The sequence below is a fragment of the Mytilus californianus genome, unplaced genomic scaffold (genome assembly GCF_021869535.1).
Source record: "Mytilus californianus isolate M0D057914Y unplaced genomic scaffold, xbMytCali1.0.p SCAF_13, whole genome shotgun sequence".
Classification (NCBI taxonomy): domain Eukaryota; kingdom Metazoa; phylum Mollusca; class Bivalvia; order Mytilida; family Mytilidae; genus Mytilus; species Mytilus californianus.
The window spans coordinates 39358961-39377586 of record NW_026262615.1 but is presented as its reverse complement, the minus strand read 5'-3'; the positions used below and the strand labels follow the sequence as shown (position 1 = coordinate 39377586).

Genomic DNA, 18626 nt, shown 5'->3' with positions numbered 1-18626 from the left:
AGTAATAGAAATATCCCCGTAGAACGACGAGTGTGCAAAGTTTAAAGAACGATGCTGTAGAAGATGAGATGCACTTTATGTTGTACAATGTACTGCGCTTATTACAAGACCGAAAGGGACGAACTGTTGATGAATCTCCTGCTACGGAACAACTTGGATCTCACTATCATAAGTACTCGTCAACTTCGATTACTTAATTTTATTTTTAATACAGATACTAAGATTGTTTTTAATACACAATCAACATTGTTAAAACGCGTACTTTTGCTTTAGAGATTGTTTAACTTTATTATCACTCAGAGACGTTTAATATAATGTTCATGTTCTCATATTTGATATGAACTGTACAGGCAGTATAAGTGCTCCGCTAGCCCTGGAAGGCTGGCTGAATATAAAACTGAACTCTTAAATTATGTAAAATTGTCATGAAATCAGGTTGCACTTAGATGATAAATAAATACGTGTACACAATTTTAGGGATCCTCACCTATAGAAATGGTTTAGTTTTGCCAAGTTTTACGACATACTTTCTATTTGCATGACAGTCACTTCTAATTCTTATTTATCGATGCCTTTATAGATTTGCCCATGAATTAACAGAACCAATGTAGTTTTGTGACTATTTCATAGACTCCGACAACAAAAGGTACCAAGCATTTATCTATTCTATGCCCAACTAACGATAGTAGGGGCGTTATGTTTCCCGATCTCTATGTCGTCCTTCTCCTATCAGGTATAAGTTTTGGTTTAATATAAAAATAAGGAGATGTGGTATGTTTGCCAATGAGACAACTTTCAACAAAGTTCAAATAAAGTGGTAAGCAATGATAGGCAACTTACGGCCTTCAACAATGAGAAAAACCCATACCGTATAGTCAGCTATAAAAGGCCCCGACATAAAAAATATGAAGCAATTCAATTGAGAAAACTAACGGCCTAATTTATTACAAAACAATTTACGAAAAAACAAATACGACAGACGTGAAACAACGACAACCACTGAACTACAGGCTCCTGACTTGGGACAGGCACACAAAGAATTTGGCGGCGTAAAACATGTTTGTGAGCACCCAACCCTCCCCTAACCTGGGACAGTGGTGTAACAGCACAACTTAAGAACAAACTATAAAAATCAGTTGAAAAAGGCTTAACTCATCAGATTGATACAAAGAAAAACATCAAACAAAACACAGACAGGACGTGTCAGGGTATACATGCATCCCTCATCCCTAATAACAAAAAAGACACTAAGTACAGATCTGAGAGTACTCGCAGTTACTGACAGCTGGTTCAAAGCCAATAACAACCAACTAATAAAAAAATCATATATCTAAGACTAAATGTTGTCTACAATGAATTTGTAATCACATTAACCTGAAACTTGGTACATAAATTTATTGCTGTGTGGACTTTTTATAAAATATGGCAAATTAGGGTTTGGATTCAGATTTTACGGTTTCTGTACATGGAAATGTGAGAGTATGAGCGTTCGTCATAATGTACATGTATACTGTTTACACCCTTTTATCGGCTATCACTTCGGAAGATACAATACGATCTGTATTCCCTATTGCCATTCAAAACAATTGATTTTGCTATCGCAATGTATCGTGTATAGAAATTTTTATTTCTGACGTTCTAATTTTGCAATCGTAAAATGCAGATTTTGATCCTTAGCCACTATAATTGTATCTGCAGTACCGATAAACGATGATAGGGTGTATTGTTACCTTTTCAACTATTATGTCTTCGTCGAGGTTGTCACCTATGAGTTTCGCTTTCTGCCGAGGCTTAGCACCATCAGCCTGTAAAGGAACGTTTTTACTGTCATTCAGAATATCAACATTGATTTATAATCGTAGTTATGTTACCTTGTTGATGTCTACTTTAACTTTCTCCAAGGAAAATTATCAGTAGAATAAAGTAAAATAACAAAAATACCGAACTCCAAGGAAAATTCAAAATGGAAAGTCCCTTATCAAATGGCAAATCAAAAGCTCAAACACATCAAACGAATGGAAATCAACTGTCATATTCCTAACTTGGTACAGGCATTTCCTTATGTAGAAAATGGTGGATTGAAACCTGGTTTTATAGCTAGCTAAACCTTTTACTTGTAAGACTTATGTCTGTTTTTTTTGTTCACAAATTGTTGTCAATATAATGGAATTTCATTCGACTGTCATACAAGTGAGTGGTTTAGCTAGATATACGACCAGGTTTAATCCATCATTTTCTACATAAGGAAATGCCAGATTTCGATATGGTTAATACGAGGAAAACATTCGATATTATACTTGACGGATATGATTGATCATTTGAACGGATGTAGTATTATGTTAACATCTTGACGCGAAAGAATAATGGAAAAATTTAAAGACAATGTTCAAGTACTACCTTTCGGCTACATGTCTTTTCAAAGACAGTCAGCATACAAAAAATACATCTTGCTTCACTTTTGATACTTTTCTAATGGCTGTAACGTTGTATTCCATGACGTCATAATTTATTACTTTCAAATAAAAAATTTATTAGACAATAATAACATAACAATCAGTATATTAAATTCAATAACACATAGCTGAGAAGGTGAAAGAGCAGAATGTTACTCTTCGTTTGACAATGTTTTCACGGAGTAAAAATGTTGTCTATCACCCTCTTAGCGATTTTGTTTTATATAAAAAAATTAAAACAACACGTTATAAATGTCATGCGCCCGAAGTGCCTTTCTGAATTTACCTTCATCAGGAATGCTCAAAGACGAATATTTGAAAGCCACGGATGTATAAGAACCTAAACAGTTGAAGAGTTATATAATAAAATACAATGACCTATAAAATACTGATAATAACCTGGTGATAATGTCCATTCGTTTCTATTTGCATGGCTTCAACTACATTCTCTAGAGGGTTGTCAGCTGATATTTCCTGGAAACAGTAAAACTATTAATAATAGTAATCAGTGTATACAAACTGCAACTCCTGAAATACCACTGTGACTGTATCTGTCATATATTTCTAATGTAGAATGAAAAATAAACAGACTCTAATTTATAATTTTTGAATAAAATAAGAAAAAAATATATCAAATGTACTGTTTTTATAAATTCATGATACAGATAAACTATGCAGACGGGTTTTCGTCGAGCCCAGAGCCATCTAGATAAGTTTTATTTTCAGAAAACATAATCATCAATGTTGTAAAACTCAAAATAGGTTTTGTCATTCATTTTGTTCAAATTGAATTTATTCCACTATGCTGCTTTCGTTATTCAGCGCATGTTTACTGTCAAATAATGATACCATACTTTTACTATAGGGGTCATTCAGTTGCATTGTATTTGCTGTAGGAATTGAATTTATGTTCATCAAATAAAGTCTTAATAACGTAAAAGTTGCATTTCATGCAAAATATATTCAATATACCAAATCATTTACAACTGGTATGATAAAATTTAATTAACATGTGGAAACGCATGGACAATTCTTACATACACGATTTATGGGTACTAAAATATGTAAAAACGTATGGTAATGGTTCATATAAGAGTAAATAAATAATCATTGATACTATATGCACTGATAATTCCTGTTTATTTTCATAATTGCATGTAGAATAATACATTACTAAAATGTTAACTGCGATGTTAAAAAGTTACATTTGTACCTTCATCTTAATTGAGTTTATTCAATTTCATATTTCTTTTATTGATATATTTTAAAAGTAAATAGATATGAAAACGACATTTCAAACTGTGATTCAATGAAATTAAAGTTGCAATAATATCATAAGTTGTACATTAGTAACAAAACAAGCACATCCGGGTATTAAAATTGAGGCCAAAATTGAGGGTTTTGTTTTGCGTCCGTTGCTCGTAGGTATTTGATGATCTAAGGTCAAAGCTAACAAACAAATATTCGAAAAGATCTCTTGAAATAGAAAATTAGGATTTTAAGGGGACATTTAAAGATTAACTACATGTAAGTCCTAAATCTTTATGTGGCTCAAACTGTACACGCAGAGAGGATTTAAGTTAATCAGGATGTGAAATCATTTTATTTGATAACAAATAACTACTTTATTTCTTAAGCAATATCAAATATTACATCGTTTGAGAAATGGTTTTACGTGCTGTGAATTTACAATTGGGTTCACAGACATCAATGTACTAACTATTTTATGTATAAAGGAACATCAAAATGTTTCATCGTTTGCGAAATGGTTTGACGTGCTTCAAATCAAATGTTGGGTTCAGAGACATCCGTTTACTAACTACTTTTTTTCTGAAGAAACATCAAAATGTTTCATCGTTTGAGAATGGTTTGACGTGCTGTAAATCTTACATTGAGTTCTTCGACATCCGTGTATTTTAAAAATATACTCTAGATGATAAAGAACATTGAATCGTAACAGGGGTGATGTATACTTTCAAATGATCGAAAGATTTTCAAATGTAATACATGTATATGTATATTCCAAAAAGAGGTTACGATAGAAAGGGTGTAATAAAAACCCATAAGTCTAAAAAAAAAAAAGACTTTAGCATGGTAAAAGAAAAACGACGAAAAAACAAACCAACATCTTCAAAAAACACCATATAGACCATTACAGATTTTGCATCACGAGTCATATGAGAACAGTGGGTGAAACACAGGTGCTTTGTACTTGTTAGCAGTTTTTGGATAATAAGTGAAAACCGTCGTTTTGCTCATAAAATTATCTGATTCATAATGAAACTTCTTGATGGTAACAACATTGTTTTTGTTCCACTGTTATCGTGACGACCATACGTTCATAATTTGATCTATATTGGAAAAGTGCAAATAACTGTGAGTTGGTTATTGTATTGATAAAAAAAAAATTTTTTTCGTAACGATAAACGAAATAAACTGATGTTCACGAATCACATTATATTTCTTTTCTAATTATAACGACGAATCACGATAAGGATAACTTGACGAATCATGATACAAATTTCATCAAGTCGACGTTAACGATTTAAAAACTATTTAACGTCTGACGGTAAAACGCATTCCTACCCCCATGTACGTTTTAAATGTAAATGAATTTCTGTTTCTGTCGATGCAGTTGGAAGAATAATACTTTTGAGTATTTTGCATAGTCTTAATAACTGATAGTAGTTATCTGAGACCCATGAAAAATCCCAACTAGACGTGTTTCATGTATTCGATTTTTTTAAAATTTTAGTTTATATTTAATTGGTAGGGTGTGAGTCCTTGGAAAATATAAACATGCATATATCCTTTTTCAGTATGTGTCGCAATAAATTTAGAAGTTTCTATAAATGTACAAGTTTAGTTCAATGCTTCCGAATCAAGTAGTAAGTTTTAAAATACCATGTGATATGGTATTGCATGTTAATAATAATACTTTACAGTTACCTTTGGATGTTCTAAATAATATTTTTCACTCTTACGATCTTTATTCGTCCTCGGTGTTTGACGTTGAATATTTTCTAACTCTAGATGACGCTTTCTTTCTCTTAAAAGTTTGCGTTTATTTTCTGGAACAGGTTGGAGCTTAAGGCTTAAATTTTCAATTTGCTTCTCCTCTAGGTTGGCATTTACTCTTTGTAGTACTTCTTGCATTCTACGTAAATCTTGGTTTTTCGGGTTTGAAAATTTTTTCTTTTTTTCTTGCTAGAAATAGAAAAAAAACAATAGAATTCACATTTAAACCCTTAAAATATTACCTCCTTATTTCCCTTTTTCAGTCAAAATATTAATTTTTGAAAGAAAAAAAAAAATTATTCATTTTATTTATTTGAAAGTTAATTCCTGCAGCACTGTAGTTAGTTTAAACCATCCTTAGTGCGATTCAAAGTAATATCAGAAATTAATAGGGCTTTACAAACAATTCAATTTGCAATTTTAATTGATTCGAAACTGGGGCGCTAACTACCGAACTATAACAATCTACTATATTAATGCAGAAAACGACCATATGCATATCATGCATTGATGCAAAACAATGCTGTTGTACACATTGAATAACCAATCTGATTAAACATGTTAAATGCAGATCCTGTGTTAGCATTTTGCTTAAACGTGATTAAAATACATATTTTGTGTCCGCGCTTTGTTTTCGAGTGATTGAAAAATACAGATTATGTATCCGGACTCTGCTAACAACAATCTAGCAAGACTCCGTTCTACTCTCTGTTCTGGTAATTTCTTCAGCCAATGAAATATTTGCTTTCAAATTTTGAAAGGTCTGTCTCATTACGACAAAAACCGACCATTTCAAAAGGCTTTTTTCAACAAAAAGTATAACAGGGTGTTATCAGATCCTTGTGAAGCGTAGACAAAGGATCTGTATTTCATTCAGATAATGAACAAAACAACCAACAGTGCAGTATCTTCGAAACTTTATATACAGGTACATACACAAAGGGAAAAAGATAACAAAGGGAGAATTAAAAATAAGAGATGATTTGAAGAAAAAACAAACAACATCATAACTAATAGAAGAAAAGACAAAGAGAAAAAAAGTCAATAAAAGCGGACAGTCTAAACCCATAATTCGACAAAAAACAGACAACACCATGGCAAAAAGAAAAACAACAAGCACTCCACAGAACACCACACGAAAATGAAGCAAAAACAAAATCCCATAAAAAACACTGGGTAGAACTCGTGTGCTCAGGAAAGGTGTGCAGCTTCTTCTTCAATATAGGAGGAATATATGTCGACTTTTATGTCAGTGATATAATTTGTATGACTTACTTCTTCTTTTGCATTGTATCCTTCCCTCTCCTTTATTCTGTATACATCATGAAGACTTCGAATATCATTTCTTCTGTCAAATTTTGCTAAAATTAAAATAGAATATACCTAAAACATAGTTTATGTCAGGTCTTGGTAATTGGTGCGATGTACAGCGTAAATATATATGTATATTGAGGACGCTGGTTAATATGATATGTAGATATACCCTGTTTTGTAATAAACAAGCACGTTACATTGGATTATTTTAAATCGGTGAGCTGAAAACATGTATGCTGCCGGACAAATTATTCGGACTCCGAACCGACTACTACAGTGGAGATCACTTCTAACCTCTCATAAAATCTGTCAGAATCTGTCAGGAGAACTGTTCTCGGACAGTATGTAGAACTGTCATCCTGATTCCTTTTAGAAAGTACTAGCTAGAACAGTTCTAACCTAGAACTGATTTGGTCAGTTCTACATAGAACTGATTTAGACAGTTCTACCCTAGAACAGTTTTAGACAGTTCTACGACAAGAACAGTCCTACGATTAGAACTGATTTGGTCAGTTATACGGCTAGAATTGATTTAGTCAGTTCTATCCATAGAACAGTTTTAAGAACTTTTTGTCTTAAATATAGATAAGTCAAACGAATATATATTAAAAAATTGCAGTGACGTCATTCAGAACTGTTCTACAATCCTGACAGGTTTGGTCCGTTCTACGGCTAGAACAGTTTTAGACAGTTCTGCTGACAGTTCTACGGTTAGAACTGATTTAGTCAGTTCCACTGACAGTTCTACGGTTAGAACTGACTTGGTCAGTTCTGCTGACAGTTCTACGACTAGAACTGATTTGGACAGTTCTACGTAGAACAGTTTTAGACAGTTTTACACTATAACTGATCCTGCCAGTTCTACCTAGAACTGATTTGGTCAGTTCTACCTAGAACTGATTCTGACAGTTCTAGGTAAAACTGTTCTAGGACAGTTTAGAACAGTTCTATGACAGATTATTCTGACAGTTCTAATGAGAGGTTAGAAGTGATCGCCACTGTATATGCTCTTTTTCCTACAAGGCACATGTCTAGTAAAGAAGCACTCTATAAAGTTTGTGCATATGTTCATTTAAAAAGATGTGTGATATACGTAAGTTAGACAGTAACAATCGACAAAAATAATCATGAGTCAAATAAAGAGTGCAACGTTCAGTTTATATATTATTTGTTTAATATTAACCCTTTTAGCTCCTTCGGGATATTCATTGTTTAGTAGATTTTATGAAATAAAATAAAGTTTTATTTAATCCCGCAACATGTTCATGTGCGTGTAACAGTAATGCCATTGGGGGAATTTAGTTTTGATTGCAATCTATAATATTCTCTGCTAAATTTACATATAGCTTGTTTTAAGACTCTGGGCGATTTAGGGGGAAAATTTAATGTTTATGGCCACCTTTGATATTCAAATTTATTCAAAGCTTTTCAGAATCTGAGGCAATTTAGGTGACGACCATTTGATTGGGGAGGGGGATTGATATGTAGGCCTGGTAAGAACTGAAAATAATAAAAGAAATAAAATGTTGCCCAAGATAGACTGAAAATAAATATCCTCTCCGACAAATTGCAGAAAACAATTGTTTAAAAAACTGATCACAACATGTAGCATAGATGTGCGAAACATATATAATGCAGTATAACAACAAGTGATATATGCGAAAACTCCTCCCGACCCATCCCCATCAACTTATCGTTACTTAAGAGCTTGACTTGCTAATTTTTTTCAGACCGTATTTTGACCACTTGATATCTTTTTCTTTGTGCCGTTAGGTTGTTGTCGTCCCCTTTACGTATACCCAACATGTCCTTTCATTCATAGTTATTACTGTAAACATTTGGATGAAGGTATACAACGAAAAAAACATTGTTTTGTTGTTTTTTTTCGGGGGGGGGGGGGGGGGGAGGGAGGGGGGGCGGTATGTAAGTTGAACGATTTTTGTCGTGTTTTTCTCAATAAGAATTGAAATTTACATTCCAAATCGGACTTTATCAGTCCTTTTTGTGAAGGTTGACAAAATGTTTTAGATTTCAATCCTATATAGACCTAGGAAACACAGGGGCCTTATCGAGGCTACCCATTTCGATCCAAACATTGTAGTAACAGGTAATGTTTCAGCATGATGGTACCAAGGATTAGTGAATTATTTAAAAAAAACATGCGTAAAATAGACGTTATTTCCTGACACTTAATATTTCAACATTCTGAGTCTCTACTCTTACACAGTTCTCTCTTTCCGTTTAAGTTTTTAGCCAAGAAACAAGCGGTTTTAGGTCAATAATGATGTTAGTAAACAAATCAATCTTTTGGCAAACAATCAGTATGATAAATTCCCACCATGACCATAGGCTCATTCAGTGTACTGTAAAAAATCATGTAACACGTGTACTTCAGACAGCACAAAATCAGCCATGAAAACTAGTTATTCTAAAAAAAACATATGAAATATATCTTTCATTGTACTGGCTTCATTCTTGCTCATCATTCATTAAGAGTATATCAATTTGTTTCATAAATGATATATCAGTCACTGCATTCCCCCAAGCACTTATGGTAACAAGTATAAATATGATATTAAATCTCAGAGAAAGCGTGCTAAATCAATAAAAAAAAATCACCGTATCATTTATTTGGCATGCGCGCTAAACTACTTACAATGAACAACACGATTTTAAAGATTGAAACACTATATAAAAAAGTCTTTGAGAAAGGTAAAAATGGAATATAAAACAATCAAGAATGAAACAAACAACGATAAAAGACATAATTGTTCCCTTTTCACAAAATTGCTCGAAATCAAGACCATTTTTGGGCGAAAAAAGGAAGGTATTTTTCAATTGATTTCAAACTGTATTGACAATAAACTAAAAGTTATTTACGCATAATAATTGTTCTCTTTCAAACATAGAAATCCGGACCAACAAATTTGTTCTATGGTGTAAAATATCAGTTTCCAGTAATCTTAGCTAACCTCTTAAAATATCGCATGGACGAATGTTTCCCTAAAATAGTTTTAATAAATAAATAGACAAATAAATGAATAAATAAATGAATAAATAAATAAGTAAATATATTTAAATAAATAACACACATGCAATAATTTAAAATTTCCGCTATATATGTTCTATGTTATGTCACTAGAAATACTAAAGTTGCAACATATTGTAATTTCCTTACTTAAGGATGTAGTCATGTCAGGTTTAGGAATTTTTGTCAGATATTCGGTCTCCTTGGGTTTTTTCCTACGATACAGGGTAAAATATTTTGCTCAATATCACCCACTTTTCTTTTCATATAAGACTTCAATAGCTAATAAAAGGTTAAGTACCAAAATTTAAGCAGATTCTAAATTTCTTTTCTTACGATTTGAGACCCAAATAATGTCAATGCTAAATATAAGGTTACAGTCCGAGTTAGTCTTTTCCCGCCATTCCGTTTTAAATCAAATATCTCGAAAAGGAGTTCCATAACCTATCAATATGTTCAGCTTACTTTGTTTCTTAGCTAATGATATTGTGACTTATACCATACATTTATTCATTCTTACCTTCTTTCCAAGACAATGCATTTGTCAGTGGTATTAAAACGCAACAGAGATACAGTGGTAGCATCTTGATACTTCCGGCAGAAAGTCGACAAGATGAATGTGGTTTATTGGAATATGTATATATATATACACACGAATCTTTTTTGGTTGACTACAGACGAGTGATTCCTATACCCGGATTCGTTGAACTACATTAACAATTTGTACTTTTAAAGTTTAAAGAAACTTTTAAATGCATTGAGACACACCCTCGAAAACGGATATGAGCATGTTTGTAAATATTAGCCAAGGCTCCCACCCTAACAAATAAATAGAAACTAAAATTAAAATAAAAATAAATAAATAAAACATGTGACTGCAAACAGCTATTAAGATTTTGCAAAAAAAAAAACCAACATCATTATTCTACCAACTGCATCGACAGAAACAGAAAATCACTGGTTATTGTCAAGGAATCCAGAATGAAAGGGTCGACAGCATGCATTATTTACGATTGATAAATGACAGAAGTGTGAAAATAATTACATATGAAATGTGAAAAGCCACAATGTTTTTTTTTCTCTCTCGGGCATTTATATCTTTAATTTTGGTAAATAATCTGAACAATGAACCATTTCTATTTTAAAAAAGTTAGCAACTTAAAACTTGATTAAACATCAGTTCAAATGATGAAATTCCTGGTCAAAAAAGGTGCTATCCTTTCTGATCAATATGGTTCTTAAATTACTGTATGCAGTATATTGATTTCCATGCATTTAGTCCAATCATTATAAATACTTGCATGTGTAGCTAAATAGACATGACATGTTTTAGTTATTTAGATATAGGATTAATTAATTTGGCGTTGTTAATATTTGAAAACCTGCCAGTCAGCCAGAGATAAACAAATTAAACATGGCATCGCGTAGACTTTAACGCCAATTGTTGACATCAGATATATTCTTGTTTTAAAAATGTATGTCGCAATTTATTTGTCCCTGGAGTTGATAATACTGCACATTAGTATATAACGTTTCTTTTTTGAGCCAAATAATGATTTAGGAATTGTTATACTTAATGCTCAAATGTCTCCTTAAAAAACATAATTTTCTTATTTCAAAACATCTTTTGAAATATTCATTTGTTTTATTTTGACCTTAGATTATCAAACACCTACCAGCAAAGGGACGTGAAACGACAAAAACTAAATTTTAGCATGAATTTTAATACACAGATAACTTTGGCCAAAATTTGAATATACGGGTGTCATTGTTTTGTAGCTAATGTGCAGCTTATCATATTGCACTTTTAGTTCCATTGTTTAACAGTTTGAAATGTTATATTCATCTCTATTAACTTTTAAAAGATACAAATAAAAAAGATATAATATTGAATAATTTTTATTAAAATACAGGTAACTATTTAAAATCACAGTAGACATTTTAGTAATTTATTATTCTACATGCGAGTTATGAATAAAAAAGGAAGTAAGAGTGCATATAGTAGCAATAATGAATTTCAACTACCACATACAATCTAGAAAAAAAACTTCAAAGCGTAATCACGATAATTTTTAAAAACTGATGTTTATTTACCCTTATATGAACCATAACTTTACGTTTTTACACATTTCACAAAATGTTTTAGTACCCATAAATCATGTACGTAAGAATTTCCCATGCGTGTCTATATGTTAATAAAACTGTGTCATAACAGTTGTAAATTATTTGGTATATTTTTTTTCTCTTTCAGAATCAGTCTATACTATCTCTTTTTCCAAATTTGTTTTATTTTCAAACACGATATTCCCTTTTCTAATTTCTAAAAAGAGGCTCATGGTCAGGTCACCGCATACAGAAAAGTTGTAGTCGAATTAGGGTACGGGAAAACACTAATTTGAAAGCAGTACAGTTTTGATAATGTTGATAATTTAAACGTTTTCCTTTTAACAGAATGTCTATATAGACGTGTTATATAGTACAACTTGGTCATTTAAGTATATAAAAAATATTCATCTTTTTTGTTGAAACTGAAGCATCATATGACTTAAATTGTATTGTTTGAATATCGTAGAGCTTTCTATTGTTTTCTATTACAAAATGATGTCAGATATTCAATTATTACCACCTTTGTGTTTTAAAATATTGAAATGTAGTGATTAGTCAAATTATCCTTATCGTGATTCGTATGTAGTCTCAATTTTTCAACCGTTATTGGAGTAATTGAAAAAATAGATATATCATGATCCATGAAAACTAGTTGGTTTTTTTATATCGTTATAAAGAAATGATTATTTTTTTTGGCACATCCGTACAATTACGTACAAAATACTACAAAGGTATATCAACTTTTACAATATAGCTCAAATCATGAATGATAGGTCGTCACGATACCAGTGGAAGAAAATATTTTACCATAAAAAGGTTTAAGTCAATTTAATTCATATGAAGCCGATGATTCAATGAGCAACACAACGGTTGTCAATAATTAAGCAATACTTGCGTACGAATACAAAGCACATGAGTTTCACCCACTGTGTTAATGTGACTCGTGCTGCTAAATAAGTAATTTTCGATGTGGTGTTTTTGTGAACTATTGTTTGTATTTTCTTATTTTTTCTATTGGTCATGGGAAAGTATTTTGTCTTCGTTTTATGAGTTTTGATTGCCTCCTCTCTTCTATCGTCTCCTCTTATTTGGAGTAAACATATACATGTATTACATTTGAAATTAATTCGAACATTTCAAAGTATAGACCACCCTTGTTTCGTTTGATTATTCTCAAGCATTTAGAGTATCTTTTAAAGTACACAGATGTGTGTGAACTCAATTTAAAATTTTAGGCACGTCAAACCTTTTCTTTACCGATGAAACATTTTGATGTTTCTTTAGAAATAAAGTAGTTAGTACACGGATGCATGTGAACCCAACTTCAGATTTAAAGCACGTCAAACCATTTCTCAAACGATAAAATATTTTTATATTTCTATATACATAACATAGTTAGTAGACGGATGTCTGTGAACCAAATTTTATATCAGTAGTACGTCAAACCACTTCTCATACGATGAAACATTTTGATATTTGTTTAGAAAACAGTAGTTATTTTCAATCAAATAAAATGATATTACATTATTATTAACTTTAATCCTCTCTGCGGGTATAAAATCAGGCGCCGATTTAGTCAACACTGTTGAATTTAAGGAGCTCCTGAATTATTTCAGAACCTTCGTAATTCAAATTCAGATTAACCATAGATCATTGACTCCCAAAATATTTCAGGACCACCATAATTAGTTTTTTGTGATATCTGAAACATTCAAGAGGTTCCGTTTTTTGATTTCATGGAAGTTTTTCAGGACCTCCATTCGATTTTAGGACCTCCACAACTCGATTTCAAGGTCCTGAAATATTTCAGAACCTTCACAAATTACTGGTCAACATTACGCTTTATGTCTGAATATCTTGCATAATATTAGAGTTCAACGATACTATAGTTCTGGACCTCCACAATTCAATTTCAGGATGTCCTTAATTGTTTATGAAGGTTCATAATTTTTTTCAGGACCTCCACATTTCGAGAAGTTGGATGAATTATTACAGAAATGAGATTGAGTATTTTTTACAATAAATGTAATTGTTACGCAATCAAACTTTATTTGATGAAAACTAATTTAATTCCTATGAAAATGCACCGCATATACAATATAAATAAATTGCCCCTATAGTGAAAATGAAATATTGTATCATTATTTGAGAGTAAACATGAGCCTCATAAAGAAAGCGGCATTGTGGAATTTATTCAATATCAAGAAAATGAATGAAAAAAAAACTTTATCTTATAATAAGTCATACAACATTGATGATCATGTTTTTTTAAAATGAAACTTACCTGTTGCTATTAAATCTCCTGCACGCTCTATTCATGAAATGCTGTGGACATTTTCATTTGGAGGCGCAAACGACATGATGCATGGAAATTGAATGATTAGCCCAACGAACCCCTGTTTTTTCATGGCGAAAAAATGTGTTATTCTCTTCAAAACTTATTACCATGTTTTATTGGGATGTATTTAGGACGCTCAAAAAATGTTCATGATTTGTCAAATTTTAACCGAACTAATTCGTAGACTCCATATTACAGTTATTTCCCCTTTTGAATTGACATAAGTGATATGTAAATGTATCACAAGGTCATGTTCTAAATTTTGACTTTTCATTGTTCCGAGATCTCGTCTGACAATCTTAGATTGATATTTAAAAGAACTAGTGCAAAATGTTTGCCTCATTCTGATGAAGATATGATACATTTGGTCTGAAACAATCCAATGACTTCTTATAGGAGTTATTGTCCCTGAAAAGAATACATTTTAGGTTAATTGATTACTTGTTCAACTTGGTACATGATAAAGCCATAGGGTCTTTTGCTAAATGTTGACATATGACCTGGAAAAATGTCAACCGGAGGTGACCTTGAGTAAACCGAAATTAGCCATTGTTGCACTTATTTCATTGAAAAGTACCTAGAAACTATATATTTTTTAAATATGCTTACATCAATCTATCATTTGAGACCGGAAGTGACTTTCACTAAACCAGAAGTACCTAATATCTCCCTTATTACAGGCAAAAGTATATATAAACCATATATTTTTGGAATCAGTGTAAATAAAGCTATCATGTGAGACTGGAAGTGACATTTTTAAAACCGGACGTTGACAAGTATCTTTCTTATTTAAGGCAAAAATATATAGAAACATCTATTTATTGAATCAGTATGAAGAAACCTATGTGTGGACGCCAATAGTAACTTTGAGTAAACCACAAGTAGCTTCTCATCAATAATTTAGAAAATTGATGTGGAAAGACCTTCAATTGGTCTCTGAACAATTGGTTTTTAATTCCTTGTTTGTTTTCATTGTTCAACTACAGGTTATTACGACAATCTGGATGAATCTAAAACAAAACTTCTCCACTTTAATGAACAACGTGTACAACTATCCCCTATACCTATGCCGGACCTATTGCGTCCAAAAATTGCAACTACAAACATGCGTTGCAGAATTTCAAAAAGTAGCCATTTTAAGTCTTAACAACCTGATGGCATCTGTGTAACTTCCACATTCATATATAATCTAAATGGTCACGTTGTAACTGATGACCTTAGCTTTATCAACACCACTTCTATACGAAAGTGTAAGCCAAATAACCGAAATTTAGTAAACCAAAAGTGGAAACACAACTTTAAAAATCATATATACTAAAAATCATATATACTAATGTTCCCTTTGTCAAAGTTGTCCTTAGACAGATTTGGGTATTAATTAAGGTCTTTTTTTGGTCATATAGCTTTTTACGTGTTCAGGTTACTTATACATACCTGGCTTACAAAATATTGGGTTATAACGTCCCTGATTAAGGTATATTAGAAAACACTTCTGACGCACAAAATATATATACTGGTTTTTTTTTTTTTCATTTCAAAATACTGATAGATTCAGTCTTGGATTATGCCAGACATTTGGGCAAAAGATGTAGATATAATTTTCGAGTGATTTAGGTCTTTGCAGTCGGTGTTACAAATCAGGATAAAAAATGAATTAAACTATGAACAATACTGATATTTCAATCCCCCAAAAACATTATTATTATGTTGACTACTTGGTTATGGAATAAAGTCTTGATGTCAATAGCACACCCAACATATACATGTACATTAACGACACTTACAAAATATCAAATTCTAATCAATTATATGTCTGTTCAATAAACCTTTGTAATTTTTACCAAATATGAGGAAATGGATTTTTCTTTGTATTGCCTGGTTTGCTACATGCTCCTCGAAATCTCTCTCCAAATATTTTACTTTAATTTATCATTAATCAAAACCGGTCTTTAACGTTAATGTGACACTACGGTTTTGTGAATCCGATGTGCATGCTAAATAAACCAAAAAAATATATCATAGTAATTACAAACTCAGTCTCTTAATTGTTTTCGGATACAATTTGAAATATTTTGTTAAAAATGAATCTGAGTTTGAAACATGCTAAATCGAAGAACAAGTGATCAGTATGCTGGAGCTTCTCAATAACAACATGTTTGTTTAATTCGAAGGTAGACATTCTAGCAGGTTGTCGGCATTCCTGTCGGGGTTCGTGTTGCTGTTGTACCCCTATTTGTGACATTTTTACCTATTGTGTCTGTTTGTTTTGTTCACATATCAAGACAACAACGCAACGACAATAGTAACCAATATATATCTAAATATAACACAGTCCTCAACAGAAGACATGCTCTAAATTGTCCTGGATAGTTGTGAAAGTGTGAATAACAAACAATTTTCAAAATAACAAAAAAACTACGTTCCTGACGAGGGACAGACACATGGATATGTTGAAGGGTCTAATAAGTGTTTTTAGATCTCAACCTTCCCCCTTTTAAAATCGATCAGTTTACTAATACAATGTACTCTAAAGAACATACAATAGAAACCAGTACTGGAAAGCACTCAACTCTTAAATAGCAGTAAATTTTAATACAATAAAATAATAAACAAAAATATCTTATAAAAGTATGTTTGCGGCTACTGAGAGCAAGTTCAAAGTACTTTATCATGCAATTCTTCCGTTTACTATTAGTTGCTGGGTATTTTTATTTGTTTACATCCTCCCTCCACTTGAACATAAATATCAAAAATCAATGTTGGATATGTTTTATGGAATAACCAATCTTTCTGCATTAAACTGCATCTGAATAAGTTCGAGTCAGGGTGTCAATGTTGTAATATTTATTACGAAAGTTTCAGTCTGTCAAAACTTAACATCTGGATTTGGCCGTTTCAGAGTGTCAATGTTTTATTTCTTACATAATTCTTACATATGACGTGGCCCTGTACTTATACATCCCGGCATTGTATTCTTGTGCCATGGTAAATGTTTGTTAATATATGTGTTTGTTTTATAGGGATTAAAATCATAACACAATGTTGACTGCTGTGCATCTATTTTTGGCATTTTTACCTATTATGTCTGTTTGTTTTGTTCACACATCGTTGTCAATATAATGGAATTTGATGCGACTGTCATACCAGTGAGAGGTTTATCTAACTTTTAAACCAGGTTTAATCCACCATTTTCTACATAAGAAAATGCCTGTACCAAGTCAGGGATATGACAGTTGTTATCCATTCGTTTGATGTGTTTGAGCTTTTGCTTTTACCATTTGATTAGGGACTTTCCTTTTTTAATTTTCCTCGGAGTTCAGTATTTTTGTGATTTTACTTTTTCCTTTGAGAACCAACTTTGCGCCTCTCCTTATTTTTATATGAGTCTGATTCCTTCAGACACTTGTAGAAATAAGAAGATCAAAAGATGCTAGATCATTTTATTTCTCGTACAGGTGTATTGATGATTTTCTTTTTATCAACAATTCAAATTTTTCTCTGATTTGGTCCAATTAACCTATCCTCCTAAACTAGAAATTTAGGAAATCACAGATTCAGCTTCCTCCACCCTGTTTTTCAATTTTGAAATTATAAATATTTCCTCACATAAGCACCGATATTCCTACTTCACCAGCGTATGGAGTAAACATTTCTCAACTCATTCGATATTCAGAGTTTGCCGGTGCCACTCAGACTTTGTATAACGTCATCGGTGTCTGGTAAAAAAATATGAGCAGGGTTTTGTCAAACAACGTCTCGCTCTTTTTTCTCAAACAGCTCGTAAAGTACCAAGACTTAATAGATTAATAGAATATTCATTGTCTACTTCATAAATAATGCAGGATGGTATTTAGTTATATAATATAGGTGCTGACGTTGTGTATAATTTTATCAATTTTACAGTTTTCCCTTTATTTGTCTTTCTACTATCATTTTTCCTTTGGACATATGACTCTGGACGCGACTGGGTATTTCTGCATCCAACCATCCAGTTTTGGCTAAGGGTGTTCCTAATGGGGGTTCGATTCGGACGCATGAGGTTTTTATAGTGCTGTGTGCATTTTGTATATCCTTAAACCTGATCGAATTCATTTACAGTTTTCGTGCTACCAAGCTGTTTATATTTAACTGTTTAGCTTCTAACTGGTTGATTAAAGATTAGCCAAAATACTATCCAAAACAAACTTCATAACCTTCAATAGCATTGAGTGTTTGATTAGTGTTTAACGCCACTTTCAGTGCAATTGGCTATTTCACGGCGGTTATTTGTTTTTTTTTTCTGGAGGAAACCGGAGTTCCCGGAGAGAACCACAGAGCTTTGGCAGGAAAACTGACAATCCTACACAATAAAGATTAGAGCAGAGCGCAT

The 18626-nt window shown here is 32.1% G+C and overlaps 1 protein-coding gene across 1 annotated transcript in view; it reads right to left on the bottom strand.

Annotated features, from left to right (window-relative positions):
* LOC127723639 (MAM and LDL-receptor class A domain-containing protein 1-like) overlaps positions 1-10433 on the bottom strand; it is a 64654-nt gene extending 54221 nt beyond the window's left edge. The window contains exons 1-5 of the mRNA XM_052230340.1: positions 10334-10433; positions 6747-6832; positions 5403-5660; positions 2853-2927; positions 1731-1805 (exon numbers count right to left, since the gene is read on the bottom strand). Coding sequence (XP_052086300.1) covers positions 1731-1805; positions 2853-2927; positions 5403-5660; positions 6747-6832; positions 10334-10397 — 558 coding nt within the window. The 5' untranslated portion in view covers positions 10398-10433. The remainder of the gene's footprint in view (positions 1-1730; positions 1806-2852; positions 2928-5402; positions 5661-6746; positions 6833-10333) is intronic.
* Between the last annotated feature and the right edge of the window lie 8193 nt (positions 10434-18626).